The 27545-nt window shown below is 42.3% G+C and overlaps 1 protein-coding gene across 2 annotated transcripts in view; it reads left to right on the top strand.

The window, feature by feature from the left end:
• EXOSC2 (exosome component 2) overlaps positions 1 to 4032 on the top strand; it is a 491325-nt gene extending 487293 nt beyond the window's left edge. For both annotated transcript variants that reach the window (XM_044058551.1, XM_044058552.1), the window contains exon 9: positions 3167 to 4032. In XM_044058551.1, the coding sequence (XP_043914486.1) occupies positions 3167 to 3247 (81 nt within the window). In that variant the 3' untranslated portion in view covers positions 3248 to 4032. The remainder of the gene's footprint in view (positions 1 to 3166) is intronic.
• Positions 4033 to 27545: the final 23513 nt, after the last annotated feature.

Genomic DNA, 27545 nt, shown 5'->3' with positions numbered 1-27545 from the left:
AATGTCTTTTCTGGCTTCTACCAAACTTTGTAAGACCTTTCTTAAAGGTGTCTTCCTTCTTAGACCCCCGGTCAAGGACTGTACACCTCCATGGGACCTTGCCTTAGTGTTAGGCCTTGGTCTCTGCACCCTTTGAGCCTGCAGCTTCAGTTGATTTGCAGTTTTTGACCTGGAAAATGGCTTTCCTGGTTGCCATTACCTCTGCCAGATGAGTGTCAGAGCTTCAGGCTCTGTATCAAAATGCCTTGCATGATCTTTCACAAAGACAGAGTGTCGCTGTGCATTAATCCATCTTTCTTTCCTAAGGTAGCCTCAGAAGCTAATATTAATCAGTCTATCAATTTACCAGTTTTTTCCCCTAACTTCCAAAACAAAGGGGAATACAAGCTGCATCTGCCTGATGTTCATAGGCAATTGAAATTTTACTTGCACAGGATGAAATCTTTTCATAATTTGGATCCCTTCTTAGGAAAGCCAGTCTCCAAGGTAACTATTGCTCACTGGATTTCCCAATGCATTGCTCGAGCCTATGCTGTGAAGGACATGTCTCTGCCGGGACAAGTGAAGGCACATTCTACTCGATCTGTGGCTGTGTCAGCTGCCTTCTGGTCTAGGGTGCCTCTGGATGATGTGTTCGGCAGCCACTTGGTCCTCATCTCATACCTTTATTTCACATTACAAGCTGGATATTGTGTGTAGGAACATTGCATCCTTTGGCTCTGTGGTGCCTTAGAATATCTTTCCATGAGGGCAACCCAGGAATATTTGGTAGCTGGGAACTCTGTCTCACAGGTTGAAGACCAAATGAGGTAAACTACTTCAGATAAAGAAGTTATGTAGTCACCAAAACTTTCCATCTGAGTAGTTGTACTTCATTTGTCTTCAGCCTTCCCCCTGACCTTATCTTTTGTGCAGTCTTCATATATCTTTGTATAATTTGTGAGGTCCTTGGCCCAGTCTATGCCTGGGAGTTGGTAGTGATTCTCTGTGATAGAATAGGATAGTTAGTGGTCTGTGTATAGTTTACATTCCAGGATCTGGAACTCAAAACCTGTGTGCCTTTTATGAAGAGAAAGGTGTTTGGCTAGTGCATTATTTTTACATCCAGATCAGATTTCTGACAGATAACATGAAATCCTACGCTTAAGTTTATTCACAGATCCTGGATCGCATAGACGTGTGATCTTGAAGGAGACATCCCGAATATTCTGGAGAAACATGAACTCGTGGCAATTCAAGATTAACTCTTTTAGGAAACCTGGACTAAACTACTACTGTTCAATTAAAAGTGAACTGGAACTTAGAAAATTGTCACATTGTTTACATGACTAATTTTATTTTATTTTATTCTACCAGTTCATTTTAAATGCCATTTTAAATCAGCTTTAATTTGTGTTTTTTTTTTTTTGTTTCCATCATCATACATTTTTTTCTTATTTTTTTCTGTTTTTGGTTCTCTTTTTTCCACTTTATTCAAAGTGATGTGTAATGACAGTACTAACTAATTATACAATAATATTTTTATAGATAGTTTTAGGGTTCTTGTGCACGGACCTGAAGAAGTCTAGAAGGATGAAAGCAATCTTTGTTAACAATAGGTTATGAAAATAGAATATGATTTTTACAATTAATTTTTTTACATGCAAAGTGTCTATGTATATATATATATATATATATATATATATATATATATATATATATATATATATATATATTTTTTTTTTTTTTTTTTATTGTCAAATGGACTAAGGTTGATGTATTTCCAGCCATGTAGTATATTGTCTTGGATAAAATCACAGACTTGATAATCTGTTTAATAATCTGTAGACAACCAACACTATAGATGCACAAAACGCTGTCTGGTAACAATAAAGGCTGTCCTCCACTTGTATAATACCAATGAACGAGCAACACTGAACGAATAATAAAATAATTTAATGTAAAACTTCACAAAAACAACTGTCACGAAACAGATTTAGCGTGCTTTCATCTCATACAAACTTTCTAAATATATATATATATATATATATATATATATATATATATATATATGATTCTGATGAGGTCTCAGTGTATGAGATGAAAGCATGCTAAATCTGTTTCATGACAGTTGTTTTTGTGAAGTTTTACATTAAATTATTGTATTATTCAGTGTGGCTCGTTCATTGGTATTATACAAGTGGAGGACAGCCTTTATTGTTACCAGACAGCGTTTTGTGCATCTATAGTGCTTAATAATCTGGTTAAATAAGAGGTACCACATCATTATAAATTGTATTTAAAGTACATAAGGGTTATATTATTATGACAGCTACTAAGTAGGGCAGGACCAGCTCGAATGTCACACTGATGGGGAAAGGGGTGTGAATTTAACATGTGTACCAATAACACTTTGTTTTACAGCACAATAAACTACTCCCTTGCCTGATAAAAAGTGTATCTGTCTCTCTCTCTCTCTCTATATATATATATATATATATATATATATATATATTTAGAAAGCTTGTGAGGAAACTATTGCTCTATTTTTGTTTTACTTGGATCGCTTGTCTGTGTACTTAATAAAGGATTTTAGACTGGAAACAGACTGCCTGCCTTGCTTGAATTACTTTCGAATACTTAGTAATTCTGTACAATATTTCATATTATAAATTTTTATTATTTTTTTGACTCAAGGCGAGTTTAAGTTTGCTACTTCTACTACTGTCTGATCTGATTAATATGCAGTGATTAACTAGAGATGTATGGACTGAAAATCTTCCACACAGAGAAGTTTCTTACACTGTTTTTTTTTTGGGACCACTATACTTGTTTAGTGGGTTGTTTGAGACTTCGGGGATACCACAGAGATTACTTGTTTTTTTTTTTTCACTTTATCATGTTAAGGATTGTCAGAGCTGGAGCCTATCCCCAATTGGCATAAGGCAGAGAAACCATCCTGGTTGGGCCACTTTTCAATTACGGGATATGCACACATTCTGTCACACAGTACATGCACACCTGCATTGAGTTTGGAGGAACAGTTTACCTACTTGTATGCCTTGTACACTTGGGTGGAAGCTGGAGCACCCAACAAAACCCCATTGCACATACGGATGATATGCAAACTTCACATGTGAAACTTATCTTATTATTTTTTATTAAAAAATGTTTGTTTACCTTTCAGATCAAAGATATTCTGAAACCAGAAGTAATGGATGAAATTGTATTTGGAACACGTCAGAGGCTTTTGGAACAGGAAGGATAAGGAAGCACAGAAACAACCATGAAGGGACTATTTATTGTTTCTGGGACATTCCATCTAATGTGTTAATTGCTGTTAAAGACTGAGCTAGTTCAGTGGCTACTGAAAAAATATCCCCAGTCAAGTATGACACCTGCCTTGTTTCACAGAACCAGCTAGAAAGATTTCCCTACAGCGATATAACTACTGTGTGTTCAGTAGAACTAGGACAGAGTTGAGCATTTTCATTTGTAATAATTTCCAAGAAACCTTTCATTTGACTCCTGTAATGATTGGCTGCTTAGTATTGGAATGAGCAAAAACACCAAACTTCATTAAATTGTATTCAAAACTACTTACAGCACATGCATGAATTGAAGGAGAGAGAGTTTGGTGTGTGTTGGCATTAGTTTATTTTCCATTTGTCTGTTTAGCGCAGGCGCTGCACTGTTTCATTTTCATCTGTGCATTCGTGTTTTAGTTTCAGCCTTCACAGATAATATTTAGTATTTCATATACCAAAAGAAGGGAATGCATTTATATGAAAGCAGCAAGTAGAATATTGATCTTGCAAAATCAAATAGCCAAAACAGCTACTGTGTTTAACATCATCTGAGGTAAATATAAACATTTTTAAGACTATTTTTATGGGAGTCTGCCACTCTCATTTTGCGTAAATGAGGGAGTTTTGTTACTGGAATCAGTTGTCAGTGTTGCACAGCATAGTTTATAATTCCAGGAAATTAGTCTTTTTTTATAGACTTAAAGAATTGTAGTGAAATGTGCACTAAATCAGAGTTTTCTGAATATGTTCATGTGTCATGATTCTTTTTTTAAAAAAAGTTATTACACATATTACTGACATATAACATTTTAATGAAATAAGCAGTTTTTTTTAAATAAATACTTCCTCAACTATATACAATATTTTCAAATCATATCTGTGGCCATAGAGCCAAACCAGTAGTAACTGTAACAAAATAATATACAAATTATTTTTTTTGTTTGTAGAGCTATAATAATTTAGTGTCTCATCTGTGAATTTTTTATTGTTCCACAGTCGAGTCTGTCAAGTTTGATACCTTAGACCATGGATTTAATGAAGGTTCATGAAGTGAACATATTTTTCTTTTAAACTTCCTTTAGTTGAGTGTATACAAGATGGTACAATTTTAGATCATTAGAATAATAATAATAATAAAACTTATATCCCATAATATAAACCAGACAGATGCATCATAAAGATTTCCAACATTATTCATAACCTGATCTGTTACCATCACTGGACCCCACTTTCATCTTGTCTTCCCCACTTCTCTGTCCTCCTTTCATTCCCCATCTGTCCTTCAGTATTTTCCAGCCTCATCCTGATTTCTATTTCTGCCCGCTCCAAATTTAGCAAATCTGTTTTTCTTGTTAGCAGTCTCTTTCTGTAATGTTGTCACGGCCGGTCTTAGACATAGGCGAACTAGGGCGCCGAACAGCCGGCCTCTTAAAGGTCAGAATTTTATGTATTTATTTATTTTAATGTACTTTTACTATTTTGCAATCTTCTCGGCGCCCTGTCTGAGTGAAGTGCGCTGAGAAGATCGCTAAATAACAAAACCATAGAGCGAAGGGAAGAGCCTTCCCACTTTTATAGCATCAGGGTGGCCAGGAGGCTGGCTTCAACAAGTAAAAAAAAAATATTCTGATGGCACGAGCGGAACTTAAATTAGTTCAGTGAAGAGAGGGGTTAAGGTCATCATGAGTGCACGTGTGGCCGTTCCGATTTTGGGGTAACTGAAAATTTGTTAGGCTACTCAATGGTCAAGCCGGGTAACAACCTTTAATTTAAACTGTAAATTGGTACAATATAAAAATTGAAGAACATTCCAACAAACACAACTTATAGTCTCAACAGCCAGCTTGACACTAATCGTACATATGCACCAGCTGTATGTGGATGGGGCTGTTTAGTAAGCAGTTATACAGTCTGCAAGTATGATGTAGTGTGCAGTATTGCATGTTGTATTGTTATGAAGATTTCTTAGCAGAAGAAATGTGAACATTGAAGTCGTTTGGTTATTTCTGAAGAGTGCAGATGTCATTTGCTGAATGTCAGACAGGAAGTGAAAGCAGTTTTGAGATTACACTATATATTTGAGTCATTACTGCTGCTGACATGCATTTAGTGCAAACTTCATTTTGTTAACAAACATACATTCATAATATTTCATTAATTCATTCATTTGCTGTCTGCCTGCTTAATCCATTTCAGAGCTGCAGAGGATCTGTAGCCTGTTTTAGGACTTACTGGATACAAAGAAAATAAACTGTCATCCACACATGATATGCATCACCACAGACAACTTGGAGGATTCCTAATTCATCTGTGGCATGCCTTTGGGGTGTGGGAGGAAACTGGAGCAGCTGCCAAAAACCAGCATAGACACATGCATGCTCTGCACAAAAGGTACTACAACCAAGAACCAAAGTAGCGAACCACACTCTGAGGCAGCCATGCTAACCACGGGACCACTGCGCCCCCACTTTTTTTAAATGGCCAGTCTGCCTACCCTATTCTTACCCTTCTCTGCCATCCATATACTAACCATTTACTAACCGTTGTTAGGTATCTGACTGAGTGCTAAATGTGGTAATAACACAGAATATGTGTTTCCCTTAAGGAATATATATATATATATATATATATATATATATATATATATATATATATATATATATATTTTTTTTTGCCACATTTTGCCCTTTTTGCTTCAGTCTTTCCCCACATAATCTTATTGCTTTCTGCCATAAAATTAAAGCTTAGGAAGTAATGAATTATCACAATAACAGAAAGAGCAACGATTGACAGTGAAGAGCACATAAGATGCATAATGAATTCATCCTTGACACTTAATGTGGGTTATCCTATTGAAGAATTATTACTACATTGTATTATTTGATTTGTTGTCTCCTTATTCAGCAGTGGCATGGAAAAGGTGATGTGTGTATGAGATGGTTATAACATCACAGGTTAGCATTTTAGATTTTTTTAATTCTGTGCTCAAATACACATGCATGGACTCAGTCTTTCACTTAAAATTTTCAAGGCTTTTGAATACCTCACAAAGTTCCTGTTAGACTACTAAGAGTTACAAAGACAAATGCTTTGAGTGAAGTAGCTGATTCATTTTATTGCTTTACTACTGGCTGTACTGAAACAAAGTTCATATGCATTTCTTTGTCAGTTCTGTTAAACTAGGACAAGTAGTTTCCTTAAAACCTCTTGATTCTTGCTGGTGAGCTTCTAATTGTACTGGCAGATTCACACAAACTATCTAATAATGCCTTATTTTCCTAATAGTCTTGTATCTTCAGGATGTATTAAAAAGGTCATCATTTCCCCATAGAATAATTTGCCCTTTTTCTGGCATTGCATTTGTTTCCTATGTAAGATTTTGGATCACTTTTCTGTTTCCTGAAATTCTTACTTCTATGTAAGTTTCGCAGTTTGTTTCATTCCAAAAGGTGTGTTAGACCGATCAGATACTCAGTTCTTTATGCAAGATTATATATTATTTATCAAAAGATCATAGGAAGGGCGGCCACGGTGGTGCAGCAGTTAGCGTTGCTGCCTCACAGCAAGAGGTTCTCCGGTTCGATCCTCGGTTGAGGTGCCTTCTGTGCAGAGTCTGCATGTCCCTTTGGTCGCGTGGGTTTCCTCTGGATGCTTTGGTTTCCTCCCACATCCCAAAGATATGCTGTTAGGGGGATTGGACACTCTAAATTGGCCCTAGGTGTGAGTGCGTGCGTGTGTGTGCCTTCTGTGGAAGGTTGGGCGCCAGACTGGCAACTCAGCACTGTAAAACTCCACTGCCAGTCATGAGCGGACAGGTGATCCGCTGTGGCGACCCCTAACTGGGAAAAGCCAGAAGAAGATCAAAAGGTCATAGCAAAGTAACTGAGTCACAAGACTGCTTATATATTCATGCTATTTCCTCCTTCTAACTAACCTAATGCCCGCTACTTAACACACTGTATGATATTATGAGCTTCAAAGGAAGAAAGTTTACTGCTGCTCATGCTAAGTCTGTTTTCAAAGTGCAAACAGTTGTTTTTTGTTTATCAAATGACACACTGTATTGTAGAATCTGAAAGCAGTGTTGGTAGCATAATTGTGTTTGGTGCAGAAGGCTGTGGATTTCACTCCCACACCATGGAAATGAAATGCTGATATTGTAGTACACATATGATTGTTTGCATTATAAGGGGGAAAGGGGTTCTACAATGCTGAGCATGTCCTCCGTTGTAGGAGATACGTAGTAACTATGAACTTGGTTTATTTCCTATTGCAATATAACTTAACTTTCCAATGTTTTAATGTAATATAGGCAGTTAATTCTTCAAGGGCAGCAGGCACTGAATTTATAGATAAAACATTGAGATATAAAGTTGTTTGCCAGTAGCAATCTCTTCATTAGTTACAGGTTTCTTTAATGTGGAAATATTCAGATGATTTTACTTCTGCAGAGGTTGTACGTATCAAGTGATGTTGGTGGATTGTAACTACAGAAGTTATGAGTGGCCTTTTATGGTTTAAATTTTCTGAAATGGATAGTTATTGGTTCATACATTTTGTTTCATTGCTTATTAAAAGAATGTTTAGAACTACAAATTTAAAACTCATTCTAACAAGTGGTGCTGTATTATACAAGGAACAATCAGGAAGTTGAATCAAAGAAAAATACGTGTATTCAATGCTCTAAAAGTGTGTGCAAGTAGTCTGTTTTGAAAACAGCCCAAATGTAAACTTAATCCTACAATGGGGAGATGCATTTTCTATGAATGTGGGTTTTCATGCTATTTTAATGAATGTGAGTTTTGCCATTTCAATGAGTATGAGTTTCAAGGGTAGAGAAGTTTACTGCTCATGCTGTCTGTTTTCATTGTGAGACTGTATTGTTTGTTTAGCAAATGGCTATCTGTGTTTGTGTTATTTTATTTCAATATCTGTAAACATTGTGGAAGTAAATAAGAAAACAGTATGTACACTGATAGATTTGAACAGTGTGTATGGTAACTAGTGAGAAATAGCCAAGTAATGGAACACTAGAATGGCTGGGGAGGGGGCTGCTGCTGGAGGGTAGAGGTTGCTCTGTGGGGGGTGATCTATTACCCTGCCTGAGGCCCTATTTGACCATGATCCAATTCTGGCATTTAAAGTAGGAAATAAGTACACAAAGGTAGTTGCAGTTTAACTACATTACAAGGTATCTTTTTCTTCTTATGCATTTAAATGATTTAAGGAAATTACTGAAGTGGCTTTCTTGGGGAGTGACCTGCCTGTGGGCGTGGCTCAAATAGGGTTGTTTTGTGAGTATGTTGTGGGTAGGGCGTAAGGGGTGCCGGAACACTACTTCGCCTAGGGCGCCATTTCAGCTAAGGCTGGCCCTGATTTTTTTATGAAATGAAGGAATTCCTTGTATTGGGAAGCAATGTTTCTTGTGATTATTTTTCATGCACACGCTAAAACGGTCCATAAAATGTTATAATAGTCCCTTTTCAGATTAAAATTATTGGATATATTCCATAATGCTAACATTTTATCTAACACAGTTTATCTAACTACAAAACGTGTAGGAAATTAAATTGTCCCTGTAAGCATTTAGTGAAGAGCAATTAAACATTATGCAAGTCCAGAGTAATTTCTTGGTTACATCTCCAACATACAGATGTACCATCTAATTTGTCGTATGTGTTGCATTCTGTATGTAAGTATTTCCAAGTAAACACACTATAGTGTTGGGAAAATGAAGTTTTCTTTATGGACTTAACACTAATGTATTGCTGTCCGACATACTTTTGGTTTTAATCTGTTAAAATGAAACTGCAAAGCTTATTATTAGTTATCTTTGTAAGTTGTAACAATTTTGTATAGATCTGAGAGTATCAAAGTTGAGTATTTTTTGTAAACATTGCTACAGGGATATTGTGTTATCTTAGGAATAGTGTTATTCTTAATAGGAGGAAATGTATGTTGGGCATGGTTTTTGACACCCTGAATCAAAATCAAATCTGAGTCTAAACTGAATTCTGAGGTCAGCATTTGGGTTGATTTTAACTGACCATCCGTAAAAGAATTGTTGTGTCTTTCGGCTTTTCCTGGTTAGGGGTCGCCACAGCGGAACTCCGGTCCGCTCATGATTGGCAGTAGATTTTTACGTGCTGGCTTGCCGGGCCTAACGCACAACCTTCAACGAAGGAACGCCCATTCACACATGTTGCCACACAGAAGACATCCCTAAAAGAATTGTACCATCCTAAAAAGTTGTTCCTGTTCCACTGAGATAATTTTACAGTGCGTGAAATTTCTATTAATCATTTGGTGGAGATAGAGGGATGTAATAAGAAGGATGTAATAGACTAAACAAGATATGGTTCTTTTTGACACATTATAATAAATTTGGATTTTATTTAGGGTATTACTATGTTGTGAGTGAGTTGGTATGTTTATATTATATTGAATGTCATTTCATATGATTAACTATCAGTGATTTTCTGTGTAATTTCATTTTTTTAACCTGAAAATATTCAAGTGTAAGTTTTTCCAGTTTGTATTATAATTATCCATCCAAATGCACTATAACTTTAATGGGGACTGCTTTGGAGTAGCCTTCTATATCTTGAAGTTTAATTCCTCCATGATCTTATATGCTGCATGTCTTCATATTTCTTGAAATGCATTTTATCTTTTTATTTTGTCTAATTAATGGGTTGTATATCAGAACCAAACTATTAACACCCATGGTAAGAAGTCATTGGCCTTGTTTACCTAGTCATATTGTCACATGTATTTTTTTAGAGCTTCAGGTGGTGAGGTTGTCATTTGAGGTTTTTTGAATAGTACAGTAATACAATGTAATCTGTCATATATTTTGGTTGGGAATATGGGACTTTGAAATGTCCAGCCTGTAATATAATTAGTGAGCTGTTTTCTCCCCGGGGTTGCCTTTCATCTGTCTGACTGGTTTAGTCCCACTAGGCCTCTGGCCTCAGTTCAGGGGAGGCCCAGGGTGGTATTCTTATTGACTAGGGAAGATTTAGCCAAAGCATTGGAAAACTTTCCTACTCTCTTTTTCAGTACATGCATGGGATCTTTTACATCCACCAGAGCTACCACTAAGTCAGGCAGATGGGTCCTCAGTTCAGCATTTCACCATAAGGATGGCACACTCAATAGTGAACACCTCCTTTTTGTTACACTGAACTGTGAGTATTGGAAAATTAATCCAGTTACCTGGTGTTGGAATAGAACCCACAATGTTCTGCTCTTCCAAAGGCAGATGTGCTACCCTGTTGAGGTACAGAGACTGCTGTTAATGTGGTGAAATTGCTACTATGACAGCTTGCACCTAAATCATGTCTGTGCAGATTTTTTTCACATTTAGTTGCTTGCATCAAAGTGCATTAATCAGTATCTGCCTCATGTATGTTGACTGCATTCCATGGGGCATTTTTCCACCTTTCTTGCTGTGAAATTTAGATTGTAGTCCAGAAAATCTGATACTTAATGCTCTGACTTCATTATAGAGACATGTGCCTCCAGCAGTAGGTTTCTTCAGCACAGAATTTTTTTCTGGCTGCCAAACCATACTCACCAAGCCATCCTCTGTCCACTCTTTTAGCTGTACCCTATTTGAAAAATCCATTGCTTTCTTATTACAAAAGAGTTCAAACTTCAGTAGCCTATGTTTTTTTTTTTTTTTTTTAATGGTCAACAGGATCAACTCAGTGGCTATCCTTCATATAATTGATCCATTAGTTCCTCTACTTAGGCAAGAGCCCTCTTTATCATTCATTTACCAGTCAAGGCAGGAGTCTGGTATTTTGGGGTGGGGCAGTTTGTAGATCATTTGGACTGTCCTGTCTTTATCCCGTCAGCCTCATGCAAGCTCTATTGCTTTCAGGAAGAATATGCTCATTTTTGACATTGCAGTATCTGAACCAAGAGGCACAATTTGCAGTGTACTGTCTCAACATGAAGATTAGTGTGCCTACAGAGCAAGATGTCACCAGTGCAGCGAATCAGACATTAACCCCTCCGGTGGATGAGCAGTCATCAGCTACTCATTGGCACATTGCTAGTTGAGCACTGGTTGTCTGGGGTACAGTCAGGTCTTTATTTCTCTGCAACACAAATATGGTTAAGGCCGCTTGAGTTTTTGAATCACTATTTTTAATAAGATCTTGGCTTTTTCCAGTGAGTGTGTTCAGTCGTGTAAATGTGTCCCCTCTAAGGATAGTTTTTCCCCCTTTTTGGAAGGAAGTTTTTATGAATTTTACTGTGTTCCTTCTGAATTTTAATGTCTTTTTGCAAACTACCATCAGCAAATTTTTGCAGGTTCATCAACTTTTCCCCAGTATACATACTTCATTTTGTCTCTTTGGAAAAAGCTAATTAGCTCTCTGTACCTGCAAATGCCATTTTGCTGCTATCAGCATTTACATTTAAGCTAATTTGCAAGCATTTCTTTATTTCACTGGCAGAGCTAATCAGGACATCACTTTATGATTTAAAGGGGCAATAATGACAGAGCACTAATTCTCTGTCTTCATTTTAACTGTAGGTAAAAAAAAACGCTTCAGTGAGAAATAGATCCAGCCAACTGGAATCAGTTGTCTTAGGAAACTAAGGTGTGGACAATATATATCTACTGATAAGAAAGAAGCCACTTAAGTATCTAATAAAGAAATACAAAACCACTTAACTATCTAATCGAGAAATACAAAAAGATAGTGACTAATGCACATATAAAACCGTAGCTGTCAGAGTAATCCACTGCTATATGTCATTAGTTATACATGCCCCTGCCCTATTGATATATTCCTGTCTTGTTGAGAGGTATGTGTCTATATGTATGTAAGCCTTTGTATGTAAAATCAGTATGTTTGAATTTAATTCTGCACATCAGAATATTTCTATCAGGAAAGTTATAAAAATGAAGTGGAACACAGCACCTCTATCCAACCAAATAAAACAAATTGCAGCCAAGAAGTAAACACTCCAATACGTTTCTTGCACTTAAGTGACATGGTTATTATTCTGGTGGTGTCCACACCATCTGGTGACAGAAGGGCTTAAATTTAAAGTTCTTGATGAGCATATTTGAAAAGTTTTTTTTTGTTTTTATCATGAAAGTTATATCTGTTAAAGTTCTTGCCAAGTATTGGAATGTCCAATATTTTAACGTCAGTCTGTTTTCATAGTCTGCTTGTTACTTTTGACTAAACTTGTGTTACTATCTCCATGTGCCTGTGGCCCAGATCATGGCTGCAAATGGTCTGTGAATCAGTCTACCAACTCATTTACCAAATATAAAATAAGTAAGCATATAATAAATAAAAGTAGACCCACTTTCACAAGTTCCCATTTTAGTGCTTCATATTACTTTGTTCCTTGCTGTATACTAATTGTGAATGATCTACAAGGGGGTTCTTGTTGTCAGAAGAAAAAGAAAGGTCTTTGACTGTACATCGACATGAGACTGGAGAAGCAGATGGTTTGCTGTTTATCAGCTGTCTATTTCCAAAAAAGATTCCTACAGGCTCATAGGCAGTAGACCTTGACAGTGTTTTTTTGAGGTTCCTGCATTGTATCCATTTGGATTGCAGCTGGACTACTGTCAGCCTTTACCAGTGCTATTAATGGCACAACCCCAGGCATATGTACAGACCAGGCACTGGATGTCTGTGGTCTCTTGGCTTCCTCATTTGCATACCTTGCTTTTCTCTCGTTCTTCACTTCTTAGAGATCCACAGTAGATACCTCCACTGACATTTCTTTCTCTTGTAATCCACAAATTTTTAGTTGACTTCCTTGTCCGTGATTATAATCTGATGATGATGGCGACTAGGTGCTTTTGAATCACCAGCTATGTCTTTGCTGTCAAGCCTGGCTGTTTCCACAGATAGGATTGTCCCCAGTCCAGTTACTGGTCTCTTTTGACTTTGGCTTACTCATTTTTTTGTTTTCTCTGATGTCAACCTTAGTTATGGTGGTCCCCAGACTTCAGTGCCACAGATGCTTGTTACTTTGAAATGGGTCTTCCTGATACATATTCTGTTGAGTTTAGGGGGTAGTTGGCCTTTCAGGTGGAGATTCCACTGGTATCAGTTAAACAGCTGGTGTTTGCTCTGTCATCAGTTTATTACATCTACTTAAATAGAAACCAGTCTTTGTATCTACATTAGTGGAGATGGGGTGTCAAGCATAATTTTCTGGCTCATTTTCTCCCCTGTGTTCCCCAGTGTTTGGGGTTTGGAACTGTGTTGTATCTAGGCCCAGCATATCGACCACTATTTACAGTCCCCAGGTCCCACCTGTTATGCTTGACACATCTCACCATCTCCGTTGCCCTTCCCATTCCATTCTCCTTAGATATGCAGTACCTCAGCAGGTAGCCCTATTAGCTTCTTTTCCAGTAACTCTGCAAGCAGTGTCATTTGTAGCTTTGGCTTATAAAAGTCCTCATCAGAAACCTGTTCCTTTAATAGGCTTTCAAATTACTGGCTATGATCATCACATAGAACTCTTAAAGCAGTATGATGAGGTCTCTGAAGATCTAGGTAATGAGGAGGCTGCTGCCTTCCCTCTCTTTTCCTCTAGTTGACCCTCAGGTTTGGTGACACTTTAAAGCTCATGTCAAAAAGGTAGTGGGATTATTGATTCTACATCCTTCTCTTAGAGGTCTTATTAGGCTTTTCTGGTTTAGAACACCTTCCAGGACCTGGTCTTATTAGCACTGGGAATGTCCTGATATTTTGACATGCATTTCCAGATGCAGGTTCATTTTTTCTTGTTTGTTTTTCAGGGCTTGGTCAGTATTAGCATGAAAACTGAAATTGGATCATATTTTTTCATCTCTGTCTCTAAGGAGGAGCAGCACACATCAGGCACAGGTTGTCGTGGAAGAATATATACAGCACAAGGACTCTGGATCTTAAGAAAATCTGCTTCATATATAATTGTTTTGATGTAAATTTCATTCATCCTTAACTGTTGGGTTTGGATCTGACCCTCAGATCCAACTCAGCTGCTTCTTCCAGCTTGTGGAACACTGACTCGAGCTCCTGCCTTACCCATAATGCCCTAGTCACCTAACATACCTCGGATCTCATTTGCTGCCGATAGTATACAGACGTGGTCACTGCATACTCTCAAGTGTTAGCGATTATTCATGTGAGTTTGAACTTTTGTTATCTGTATATATTTAATTTTTATAACTTTACAACTTTATATTTCCAGTGATATCCTCCCTTTAATTTTCATTTTATTTTTATTCATGTATTTCTTTGTTACTATTGCTGGTATTCTTCTTTGGTATTTCCCTTTCTTAATTTAATTAAAAAAATGTTCCTGTTAATCTAATGCTGTTTCTTTGTTGTTTGAAACAAGGTCCGAGAAACCTTCTGGCTTCAAGAAGTGTGTGGCCTGCGGCCACAAGATACCGTTAAATCTGATGCACATTCATAATGTGTGTATTATTTAGGCCCAGCACACTGTGAGTCTAATTGTGACATATGTAAGGCCTTTAATCTAAGAGCCTTAATTGATTGAAAAAATAAGTTAATTTTGAGAGGTTTGCTCCCCTCTTAAGTCTACGTCAGCATCATCTGGGGCTCAGACCCCCTAAAACACCTGACAAGAAGGGAGATTCCCTTCTAAGTAATCTAGGAAACATTCCCCAGATCTGATATCATCTTCTGAACCTTCTAAGTAAAGTACCAAAAGTGTCTGATCAGACCTCTTTGGATCTAAAACCTCGACTAGAAAACTCACCGTGGATCCAATCGCCGCAACTAGTTCACAGATCCTGATTCCTCTAGACTCCCCTCTCCCTTTCTGGAATGGTCACCAAGACTTCACCACTCGAGACCATCTTCAACAGCATCCTGTATAAGATCCTCCAAGAGTTTGACCAATGCCGATGTGGGCAGTATGATGAGGAAGTTCCTCTCAAAGCAGATTCAAATGGGGGATCTGATGCTATCCGTGTCATTATTGATCACGGATGGGTCCTGGATCCGACCTTGGATCTGAGCCGGCAAAAGTGAGCAACAGCTCTTGAGCTCAAGCTCCTCCCATCTCCTTACTTCCTATTACCCATGATCCTCAGATCTTGTTTGCCGCAGTTGTGAATGGTAGGTTCCTGAGCTCGGGCAAGCATTTGGATAAGTATTTGTCTTTTTTTTTTCTTAAGGGTTTTTACTCACCTTTTTCTATGTCCCTTTATGTTTAGGTTATAAGGTCTCTATCTAGTGTTTTTAGTGTAGCTTTGTGCTAGGCCTTTCCTCCCTTCTCAGCAGCTGTCTCTAGCGTTAGGTCCCTTCCTGCCTTTTTCCTTCCCACTCCCCACCTTGTACCTTTCCCTTGTTGAGTGTATGTGCATGTGTGTGTGGTTGATTGTGTGCAGGCATGGCTGAGAAGCCTGTTTGCTTCAGACGCTGCTCCTCATGCGGTTGCAAATTGGCCCCAGCAAAGGAGACCCCCATTTAGAGGTCGAGTGCGACTTCTGTCCCGGCTTCAATCCCTGGGCTCTCCTAGACCGTAAGAACAAACTTTTACTGAAGGGTTTAGCTTCAGGTTGGGTCCCTTGGTCTCCCTCCAAGGCACCCTCGGTTCCCAAGAGGAAGCACTCTTCCTCTCGGGACCACTCTTCAAAACAGCCAGGCTCTCGGATCCAAGTGCCCTGGATCCAAGTCCAGCCTCAGGGGATTCAGCTCTGGGCACTTTGGCTCCGAGAGCCGTGGTACCTACCTTCGGATCAGAACCCTCCAAGACTGGCAGTGTCACTGATCCGATTGAGGAGACTAGGTCTCCATCGGTTCTGATGGTTCAACAGGCTGGCTTGGATCCGTCAACTCTTTGTGTCCCAGACTCCATTGGCTGTTTTAGCTCCAGCGGAGACTGTAGTTATCAGTGATTTCCCAGTCCAATTTAGATCCTTGGATCCAAAGAGGCCCAGCAGGTCCTCGTCTATAGATCTTAGGCTGTCCACTCACTCTGGTCACTCCCCTTTTTTTCTAGGTCCACCAGGAGTTTACTCTCCTCAGATATGGACCAAATGATGAGGAGCTTTCTCAAAGCCGAAATGGAACTGGGTTTGCTCCCTTCACCTGGCCATGCGCCAAGGGGTTCCTCTCCCACTCCCATGCTCCTCTGTGTCTGACCTACTCCAGAGAGCTTGGTGTCCCAGGTTCAGAGCTCATCGGAGCGTCAGTTGGCATCAGGAAGTACCCCTACAAACACGTCACCTGAGTCCCTGGTGGGGTCGACTCATCTTCCCTCTCGGTTGGCCTTAGTTTGTGCCCCAGATGTCCACCCAGGCCACTGCGGGGCGGGTTCAGGTCCAGAACTATTGGATCGCCTTCAGAGGGGAGTTATCCCCCTTGGGGTCCTCTCCTCCTCAGAGTCCTCCCCAGGCAGAGGAGCCTCCTTGGAAGAGATTGTGCAAGAGGAGGCATCTTGACTCCCCTTCATTGAAGGGGATGGTTCCCCCAGACTTCCGCCCGAGGAGATGTCCTTCAGTGACATCCTGGAAATCCTTAAGCAGTGGGGCAGTTGGTCTCCCCCAACCACGTCAGAGGAATCTGTGTTCCTGAAGGTGTTCGGGGTAGGCCCATCTACTTTCTGGGTGTCCCCCCTGCTGACGAGTTGGTCCAACTCATGTCAGCAGGGCTTGGAAGGAGCCGGACACAGTAGAACCTGGTGCCCAAGAGGGCAGACAAGTTCCTTAGGCAACCGAAACAAATGCCATTCTGGATTAAAGGTGTACCGGTGGATGCTATTATGGTTGCCGCAGCCACCAAGAAGGAGCTCGCGGGATAAAGTTCCTTGGTCCATCCCCCTAACAGGGAGTCTAGGGCAATAGATCGATTTGGGAAGCGCATTTATGCCTCTGCCACTTCTAGACTGAGGACGGCTAACTACATGACACATTTCACCCGGCTACAAAGGGATTTGGTGTCGGAGCTCTCCACTTCCCTTTCAGTTATTGCCTCTGGAGAGCATGAAGTTGGTGTCTCCTAAGCTCACTACTCTCACCTCCCTAGCCAGTGCCTCTATGAGGTTGATCTCGAACTCTGTCGAGGCCACCTCTCGAGCGCTGGGTACAGGCATTGCCATCAAATACCACACCTGGCTCCGCCTTTGCAGATTTGCAGACAACTTCAAGATGACCTTCACTAATGCCTCTTTTGATGGGTTCACCCTCTTCGGTCCCCTCAGTCAGGGAGACTTTGACCCATAGTGAGCAGGAAGGTAAGACATTGTAAGCTGTCGGGATCAAGTTTGCTGCTCCCAAACGGTCCTTTTCTAAGACTCAGAGGGGCAGTAAGAAGCTGTGGTTCCGCAAAATGCAGTCTTCCTTTCCAGTACGCTGTACAGGAATCCTCTTCTGGCCACGACAGGGGATTTGATAACAGGCACCGCTCTAGAGGCAAAGAGGGTCTGCAAAGGCAAGGCTTCCAGGAGCCTTTCTCGGAAAAGCCTCAACAGTGCCCTTGAAGTGCTTGCCTGACTGTCCTGCCCTGGAGGCAGTTGGGGGTCGGATATCCTTGCACCAACTGGCCTGGACGACCATCAACTCAGACCGGTGGGTGCTCAACATTACATCCAGGGGTTATGTCATTCCCATTCGATTCCCCTCATCTCAGAAGTCACTCACAGATGTTCCACCCCGCCAAAGGGAGTTGGCTGTCGTAGAGGTCTGTCATCACCTTCAAAAAAGGGCCATCCAAAGGGTCCCAACAGGACAGCGAGGATCCGGAACTTACTCTTGCTTCTTTTTAGTGCCAAAACAAATAGGTGACCTGCGTCCCATTTTGGACCTCAGTTGACATAATCTTGTCAGTCCAGAAGTCAAAGTTCCAGATGGTCCATTCTGCCACTTCTCCGCAAGGACGATTGGACATGCTCAATAGATCTCAAGGACGTGTACTATCACGTCAAAATAGACAGACGTTCCGGGAGATTTCTGCACTTCCAGCTGGGGGCTAATCACTGTCAGTTCAGGGCCCTGCCCTTCAGTCTCACCTCGGCTCCGCAAGTGTTCACCAAATTTATGGCAGTGGTTGCAGTCCATCTCTGGCTGTAAGGATTTCAGGTCTTTCCGTACCTGGACGATTGGTTCCATATGGCTCCCACAAAGCATCTTCAATTTTAAGCCGTGGATTTCATCCTGAACCGCTTTCAAGAACTAGGCATTACGGTGAATTTTCCAAAGTGGCACCTTTCCCTTTGTCAAAGACTAGAATTCATATGGATGGTTCTCGACATGGTGTCAGAGACAGCAGCTCTTTGCCCCAGCAGAATAGCCATAATCCAGCAGCAAGTCTTCTCCATTTTGGACTGGGACCAAGTCCCAGCCCATCTCTTTCTTCAGGTTCTGGGGTTGATGGCTGCAGCCATTCAATTGGTTCCCCTGGCCAGGCTCCATGTGCGGGTGGTCCAATGGACTCTGGCAGTACAATGGTCTCTTTGTCTTCACTCCATGTCATCCATGATCTGAATCTCCAGAATCTGTAAACATCACTTGTCTTGGTGGATCCAGACTCATGATCTCCTGTTGGGGAGACCCTTTTGTCTTCCTCTGTCCCAGGCCACAGTGACCATGGATGCCTCCCTGTTGGGGTGGGGTTGACATTTCCAGTGAAATATGGTCCAAGGCGCGTGGTTCCCTTCAGAGACCAAGTTACACATCAATGTCCTCGCGATGAGAGTGGTCCTACTGGTGTTGCAAGCCTTCCAGGCACTTCTTCTCGGGACAGTAACTGTTCAGACGGACAACATGGCAGTGGTCTGGTATGTCAGCAAGCAAGGGGGAACATGATCTTACCCTTTGTGTAGAGAGGCCATGGGAGTTTGGGAATGGGCGATAGCCTCTGTCCGCTTTCTCCTTGCAACACACATTCCTGGTGTGTCCAACATGCTAGCGGACAAGCTGAGCAGAACCATCCTGAGTCCTCATGAGTGGTCCCTGAATCAGTCAGTGGTGGACCGGATTTTCAGCAGATGGGGATCTCCGTGCTGTGACCAACCACAAATGCAGCACCTTTTTTGCCATGATTCCCCCTCCGGGGGAGTGCCCCAGGGATTCTCTGATTAATGATTGGCCTCCGGGTCTCCTCTGTCCCTATCCTCCAATCCCCCTCATTCCCAAGGTTCTGCAGAAAGCCCGGCACCTGAAGGCTCAACTCATCCTCATTGCCTCCTTTTGGCCTCGACAGACGTGGATGTTTTTTGTGTTTCACTGTTGCAGTCATCACATTTAGGTTGTCCCTGCCAGGGTAGCCCTCAGTCGGCCCAAGTACCAGAGGCTTAGTATTTCTGCGTCAGTTGCTGTCGCTTTAGGTCTGACGTCCGGTCGTCAGGCGTATAAAGTAAGGCAACCAATGCCATTACACCAGTCTTTCTTGCCAAGGAACCCAAAGCAGAAGCAGTTCACACAAGTGCCAGTTGGCTGCTACCTGAGTTTTCTTTTTCCGAATTGAAGCTAAAGTCTTCTAAACCTAAGTACCCTGTTGGGGATCCTTTTTTCTTGCTCTACACGATGTTAGAAAAAGTTAACAATGGTCTCACCTGTGGAAAGCAAATACCACACTGAGACTTTCATTCTTACCACGTCACTTGCTTAGGCCCAGACCACAACGTCAGTCACTGCTGTTTTTGTACTTTGTTCAACACCAGAACAATACGTTGTTGGGCCCTTATTGTAGCTAGATATTTTCACACTCAGTCCTCGAATTCCGATATGGCTTCGGTAAGCCATCCGACAGCAGATCATCTGAAAAAACATAAGGATAAAGACAGAGACCGCACAGGTCCAAACCTTCCGACGACACTTCCGGTAAGCTAGTCGTCCATTCTCTGGTCCTCAGTGAGGCGGTTTTGCACCCCCTGATACTTGCTTCTGTGGATTCGCAGACAGCTACAGAGACCCTTTTGGAGTCCGGTATGCCGCAGAATTCTTCAAAGACTAAGGATCCTGCGGATGTCTCTACCTTGGATGGGTCCGGAGCCACTGAGCAGGCACTGGCTTCCGAGGAAGTGTTTTGCACTACCGTTTCTCAACACAGACTAACTTCTATCGCATCTACCATTCTTTCGTAAACTACTGAGTTTCTAAGGCCCAGTGTACGAACCACACCCAAGAAACTGACGACCCAATCTCAGGCACCTGCTTCCTTGCCTCAGTCTCAAATGCTTAAAATGGTGGAAGACCTTATAATGCTGATCAGGGGAAGCCAATCGACCCCTTCCAAAAGAAAAAAGAGATTTGTCCCCAGAAGTTTTATCTGAACAGGAGTCAGATGAGACTGATGCATCTGAATTTGAAGACATGCAACCCCTCTCTGCTTATGAGGATTCTGATGCAGAGGACTCCATTCCTTCAGCCTGTCCATCCAAGGACTTTTCTTTTAGGGAAACCCTACATACTTTAAGGAAGCATTTCCACTGGGAATGTCAGGACTGCCCTCAGTCTAAAAGGAGACTCGGAATTCTTAGAACTTCCACAGAACAGACACTTGGCCAGTCCTCTTGTCCTGGATGTTGTGGATGATGTTTTCATGGAATCCAGTTTTACTCCTGACACCCTCCCTCCTGCTCCCAGGAAAACTGACAGGTATTATAGAGTCCCTGACTCACACAGATTTCTGTTCAGAAATCCTACTGCTGCCCCTGAGTTTATTTCTCAAGGGCCTAAAGGAATTAAAGCAACTTCTGCTAAGAATCCCACCTCCTCAGATAGGGATTCCCGAGCATTAGACAGATGGGGTAAAAAAGTATACACCTCTGCTTTTTGCTATTAGAGCCCTAAATTGTCAGTTCCATATGCTAACATTTCAGCAACACACCATGGAACTTCTCAAAGGAAAAATATATTTTCCTGTTTGTGCAGAAAATAGAGTTACAAGAGTTAATGCATTCTGCAAGTCAAGTAAGTGAGCACACCTTACACTGTGGTTTTGATGCCCTGGAAGCATCTTGCAGGGCAGCAGTCACTGTTTCTGGCCTTAGAAGGCATGCTTAGCTTAAGGAACAGCCATTGCCAGACCATCTCAGATCCATATTATTGGATGCACCCTTGCACAAAGACAACTTATTTGGCACCAAGGCAGAGGGGGTCTTAAAAAAGATGGAAGAAAAAGCAAAATCTATGCAGACAGTTAAGGATTTCTTGCAGGTTCAGCCACCTACGTTCAGTAGGCATTGCCCCTCCAAGCACTGGTCCTTTCCTGCCCCCTCCAGGTCAGTTCACTCCAGACCCCGGGGAGGCAGAACCCCCAGACAATAACCACAGGGAATGCAGAGCTCAAAGCAATGGAGTTCCTCCACTTCAAAGCCAGGGAGTGCTAAGCCACCTTCATGGTAAGAACTCACAATGACTCTCCACTTCCACCCCCTCCTTCTTCCCATCTGCACTTGCCCCTAGGAGGAAAACTCTCCTTCCATGCAACCACCTAGGCCACCATTACGAATGACCACTGGGTCCTCAACATAGTGTCCTAGGGATACAGATATTCTTTCCACACTCTACCAACCCCAAAAGGGTTCCCAGATCTTCCTGCAAACCAATAGGCAGTGGCCAAAAAGCAAGTCATTTCCCTGCTCTCTATGAGGGCAATAGAGCACGTTTCTGCAGAACAAATAGGCCAATGTTTCTACTCCAGGCTCTTCCTGCTACCCAGAAAAGAGGGCACCTGGTGCCCATCCTCAATCTATCCATTCTAAACACTTTGCTGGTGATACCAAAATTCAAAATGCTCACCCTTCAGCAACTACTACCTGTGCTCTCTAAGAATGCTTGGTTAGCCACCTTAGACCTAAAAAAGGCCTACCTTCACATCCCAATCAGGGAATCATGCAGGAAATATCTACGTTTCAGGGCAGGATCTCTGCACTTTCAATTCTCTGTGCTTCCCTTTGACTTATCCACTGCTCCCAGAGTTTTCACAAAATATCTGGCACCTGCCATTGCTTTTTGCAGACAAATATTCAAATTTACCCATACTTAAATGACTGCCTAATTCAGGCGGACAGTCAGGAAAAGCTGCTCAAGCACCTGACTTTTGTAAAGGCCCTACTGTGACCTCCCTAGGGTACCCTATCAAGGAAAAGAAATCCAAACTATTATCCACCCAAAAGATTATATTGCTGGGAGCAAGCCTGGATACAGCATCCCAGATGGCATTCCTTATTCCAGAAAAGCAAACATCTGACAGGTTATTTCTCTCAACTAGTCACCAGACCCCAGTTATCCGCACAGAAAATCTTGCAAGCTCTGGGGTTCATGGCATCTTGCATTCTACTCATTCCATATGCCAGACTGCATATGAGGAAACTTCAGTGGTACCTAAAAAGCCTTTCGTGTCAGCACTCTCAAGACCTGGAAACTGTTATACCTATGATACCTTGCCTAAGGAAAGATTTTCTATGGTGGGCAGCAGCATGCAATCACAACAAAGGGACTGCCCTTCTCACCACCCCACGCCTCCCAGACCCTCACCACAGACGCATCAGACTATGCTTGGGATGCACACCTAGATGGCAGATGCATACAGAGCCATTGGAGCCCACATCAAATACATCTGCACATCAACCAAAAAGAGATGCTAGCTGTTCAGTACGTATTGGCAGCTTTCAGGCCCCTTCTCTCCCCAGAGGCTCTACTGATCAAAACAGACAACACCACTGTGATGTAGTATATCAACAAGCAGGGAGGGACTCACTCCTACCCTTTATGCAGGCTCACTATGACCCTTTGACACACAGCCTCAGCCATGCAACTATACCTGTTAGCACAATTCCTGTCAGGCTGTCTAAACTCTATGGCAGACAACTTAAGCAGAAACCTTCTGGACTCACACGAGTGGCAGCTAGACCAAAGAACCTTCACCCTAATAACTAAAAAATGGGGCACCCCAAAGGTCGACCTCTTTGCTTCCCACTCCATCAGCTCAGCAAGTTCTGCGCCAGGGAGCCTCACTGCAGGGCCTGGAAAGTGGATGCCCTACCCTTCCAGTGGATCAACTTCTCAGTATATGCTTTTCCTCCACTACCTCTCATTTCCAGGGTACTGCTCAAAATAAGGCAGGAAAAAACGAGGACAATTCTAACTGCTTCAGACTGGCCTCAACAACACTGGTGTACTCACTGCTATGCAGCCTGTCCCCTCTGCCACCATGGCATCTCCCTCAGATCCCAGCCCTCCTGACCCATAGGGAAGGAGAATTCATGCATCCCCAATTGCAGAAGCTCAATTTGGCAGCCTGACTTATTCCCTGACCCATGAACAAGCTGCCAATCTCAGTAAACGGGTTCTAGATGTTATACATGAGGCCAGACACCATAGCACTAGGAAGTCTTATGCTGACAAATGTAAAAGGTTCTACACCTGGATCCAAGCTAAGGGAGGCGGTGGCACAGCCCTCCCTACCTGCCATCCTGGATTACCTAGTTGACCTACTACACAGTGGTCTCCCCTTTTCCTCAATTAAAATTCATCCCTCTGCTATCTCTGCTCATTTCAACACCGAGCAACCACTTTTCTCACACCCTCTCATCAAACAGTTCCTAAGAGGGACTAGCAACTTGAGGCCACCCAGAAGAGCACCTACCCTAGCTTGGGAACTAAACTTTGTGTTGGAAAAGCTCACCCTACTCCCCTTTGAACCAGCAACTTCAGCAGAGTTAAGTTTCTCTCATGGAAGACCGCCTTGCTTCTGGCCATCACTTCAACCAGAAGAGTATCCGAGCTACAAGCACTCATGGCTTAGAGCTCTTCATCATCTTCCATGCTGACAGGGTGTCCCTCAGGACTAACCCATCCTTCATGCCAAAAGTGGTGTCCAGTGTGGCTCTCAACCAATCCATTCATTTGCCCACTTTTTTCCCTAACCAACAAAACAAGGGAGAAAGGATGCTACAGTCTCAAGATGTGCACAGACAGCTCAGATTCTATCTAGGCAGGACTAAATCATTCAGAAAGACTGATCAATTGTTATTCAGCTTTGCTGCAGGAGCAGAGGACAAAGCCATATCCAAGCAAACCATTTCCAAATGGATAGCACACTGCATCCGTTTCTGCTACAAGCAACATGGGAAACATCCCCCTAAGGGGGTCAGGGCTCACTCTACCAGAGCAGCCTCCACCTCTGCAGCTTTCCTCAGAGGAGTACCCACCAGGGACATCCTGGAGGCTGCAACATGGACATCTGTTCACACCTTCAAGCATTACCACCTGCCTATCTTTTCCAAATACAGGGCGGTCTTTGCCACTGCAGTCTTGCAGGGCATCCTAGTCAGCCCCTAGTCTTATTGGCTGCCTCCACCCTTTCCTCAGCTTTGGGAATCAACCCAAATGTGACGACTGCAGCAGTGAAACACGAAGAACATAGTACAGTTTTGTACACTTACCATAAATGTAGATGTTCGAGTGTATTCACTGTTACAGTCCTGATTTTCCCTCCCTCCATCCCCCTTGTCTCTCTCTCTCCTCTTACAAGGAACTTTTTGGTATTTACTTTCTACTGGTGGGGTTCTTCCAACATAAACTGGCTCCCACGTGGGGGGGGGGTCCTGACAGTTGGGGCAAGAAAAAGTGATGTAATGGCTTCAGCTGCCTTACTTTATACTCCTGACAACCTGATGTCAGTCCTGAAGCGACAGCAGCTGATGCAGAAATACTAAGCCTTTGGTATTCGGGCCGACTGAGAGCTAACCTGGCAGGGATAACCCAAATGTGATGACTGCAACAGTGAATACACTCGGACATCTACATTTATGATAAGTGTACACAACTGTACTTTCTCCATTCTCTGGTCTCATCTGAAATATCTGCCCTGGATGTTGGATCCAGCTCTGCGTCTTATCTCTCACCCAGGGGGGGGGCCTTCCCCCTCTTGAAATGAAGTCCTTGAGACTGACAGCCAGGTTTCTCCAGTTCCAGTGATAATCAGCCAGACAGAGTTGCTTTCCCCAGTGAAGGATATTATTTTGGTTTCCCAGAGGCCTTCTACCAAGAAGGTTTACCTCAGCAAATGGAAGAGGTTTTCTCTTTGGGCTCGTCAAAGGGACAAAAATCCTTTTTCAGCCCCTATGTCTGCTATCTTGTCCTTCCTTTCTTGTCTTTTTCATCAAGGGGCTAGCTTTTCTACAATAAAACTCCAGCTGGCAATGATACCCAGTTTTCATCTAGACGTTAGTCCTGTTTTTTCTTCGAGATTATCCAAAGCTTTTCTAAAGGGAGTTTTCTTGCTTCAGCCTCCTTGAAGGACCCTTCTCCCCAGGGGATCTTTCCTTGGTGCTGCAGTCTTTGGCCCTTCCTCCGATTGAATCTGCTGCGACTTGGCACATCAAGTTCTTGTCTTGGAAAACAGCTCTTCTGGTTGCTATCACCTCTGCCAAGAGAGTTTCTGAGTTGCAAACCCTCTGTATCAAATCTCCTTTTATGTTTTTTCATAAGGATAGGGTTTCTCTTTGAACAAATCCTTCCTTTATTCCCAAGTTGGCTTCGGAAAATAACTTAAACCAGTATATACAGCTTCCAGTCTTCTTCCCCAATTTTTCTAACAAAGGCGAGTATCAACTGCATTGCCTGGGTGTGCATAGACAGCTGTGTTTCTACCTGAACAGAACTAAAGAATTTTGAAAATCAGACCAACTTTTTGGGGCTTTCTCCCGTGCCAGGAGGGGCAAGGCCATATCCAAAGTCTGCATCTCTCGTTAGATTGTTTCCTTCATAGGTCATATTTATAAGCTTAACCACAAAGATCTTCCCATACCTCTTAAAGCTCACTCCACTAGGTCTGTGGCTGCTTTCTGGGCTAGGACATCATTGGATGACATTTGTGCTGTGGCCACTTGGTCTAGACCCCATTCCTTTGTGACACGCTACAAGTTGGATCGGGTGTCCAGGAGTAAGTCATCCTTTAGTTCTGCTGTGGTCTGTCATGTCCTTCCTTGAGGCCTCCCAGAATTTTGGGTAGCTGGGTACTCTGACCCATCTATGATCAATAATGACACAGATAGCATCAGGTAAAGAGTTATGTACTTATTGGCATCTCTGCTAACCATTGTCATTATTCATCATGTTCCCACCCTCTATCCCCCTTGTTCTGGTGGCCAAGGTAACCTTGGAGAGTTCTGTGGGATGGTGCTATGTATTTCTGAATTATCTAGGTCCCTGTATGGGACAGTTCCTTAGCAAACTCTGAGGATCATGGGTAATGGGAAGTAAGGAAAGGGGAGGAGCTTGAGCTCAGGAGCTGTCGCTCATTTTTGCCAGCTCGCATCCGAGGTTGGATCCAGGACCCATTTGTGATGAATAATGACACTGGATAGCACAGATGCCAAGTTATGGTAAGTACATAACTCCTTTTTCCTTCTGGTTCCAACCCAATCCGGTACAGAGACTCATATCAGTACAACTTCCACTTTTCTGGCTCCTTCTTCAATTCGACCACTGGATTCGGAGCTCTTGGATCTGAAGCTTCCAGAGTTATTTGCATCACATCCAAATATATTAGTTATCTTTGACTCCTGTGACATCTGAGTGTACTGGCGCTGACAACTTCCGAGCTGGATGACTTTTGGGGCTATACCATCGGTGCCTGTTCTAGGGTGCTAGAGTCGACTGTGAAGTTGTCGGAGACATCTCTGCCCCTCAGAATTTTGGCACTAGATACCTCAGCTCTGACTCCCTCTTCAAGTACTCTTACTTGGGGGTGGAGGGAGATTGTTGTCCGTAAGCATGCCTTCTCGGAGCTGTCGGTCTCCTTCTCTCTGAGGCATTCTGCATTTGAGGTAGTGGAGAGGGCTTTCTCTGTTTGTAGATTTCAGATTTCTCTACCCTTTGTAGCTGTGACTACCCAACTCCATTCGCTTCTGTTTCTAGAGCCGCAACCAACGACTACCCAACTTCATTTGTCTCTGTATCTAGAGCCTCAACCAATTTTGCCACTGGGGCAGCCAGCCCAAATTAGTCACCAGGATTTCCAGCAGGGTATACTAATTTCTTCTGATATTTCTCCGGAGCATCCATTGACGAAGTTCTCAAGAAGAAAAAGTGCAAAAGGGGTCACTTGGACTCTCCACAAAAGTCTGTCACATAAGAGATGCACTTTGATGAGGGGGAAGGGTCCCGAAGATCATTACCCAATGACATGTCATTTTGAGACATTGTAGAACTTCTAAAGCAAAGAGGTGGTTAGTCTCCTGACAACCCTTCCCAAGAGAAGTCTGTATTCCTGGAGGCTTTTGGAGCAGGCCCGTCTA

The sequence above is a fragment of the Protopterus annectens genome, chromosome 16.part0 (genome assembly GCF_019279795.1).
Source record: "Protopterus annectens isolate FY-2018-M chromosome 16.part0, PAN1.0, whole genome shotgun sequence".
Taxonomy (NCBI): Eukaryota; Metazoa; Chordata; order Ceratodontiformes; family Protopteridae; genus Protopterus; species Protopterus annectens.
Note: the sequence above shows the minus strand (reverse complement) of the source record. Positions and strands in the feature narration are given on the sequence as shown.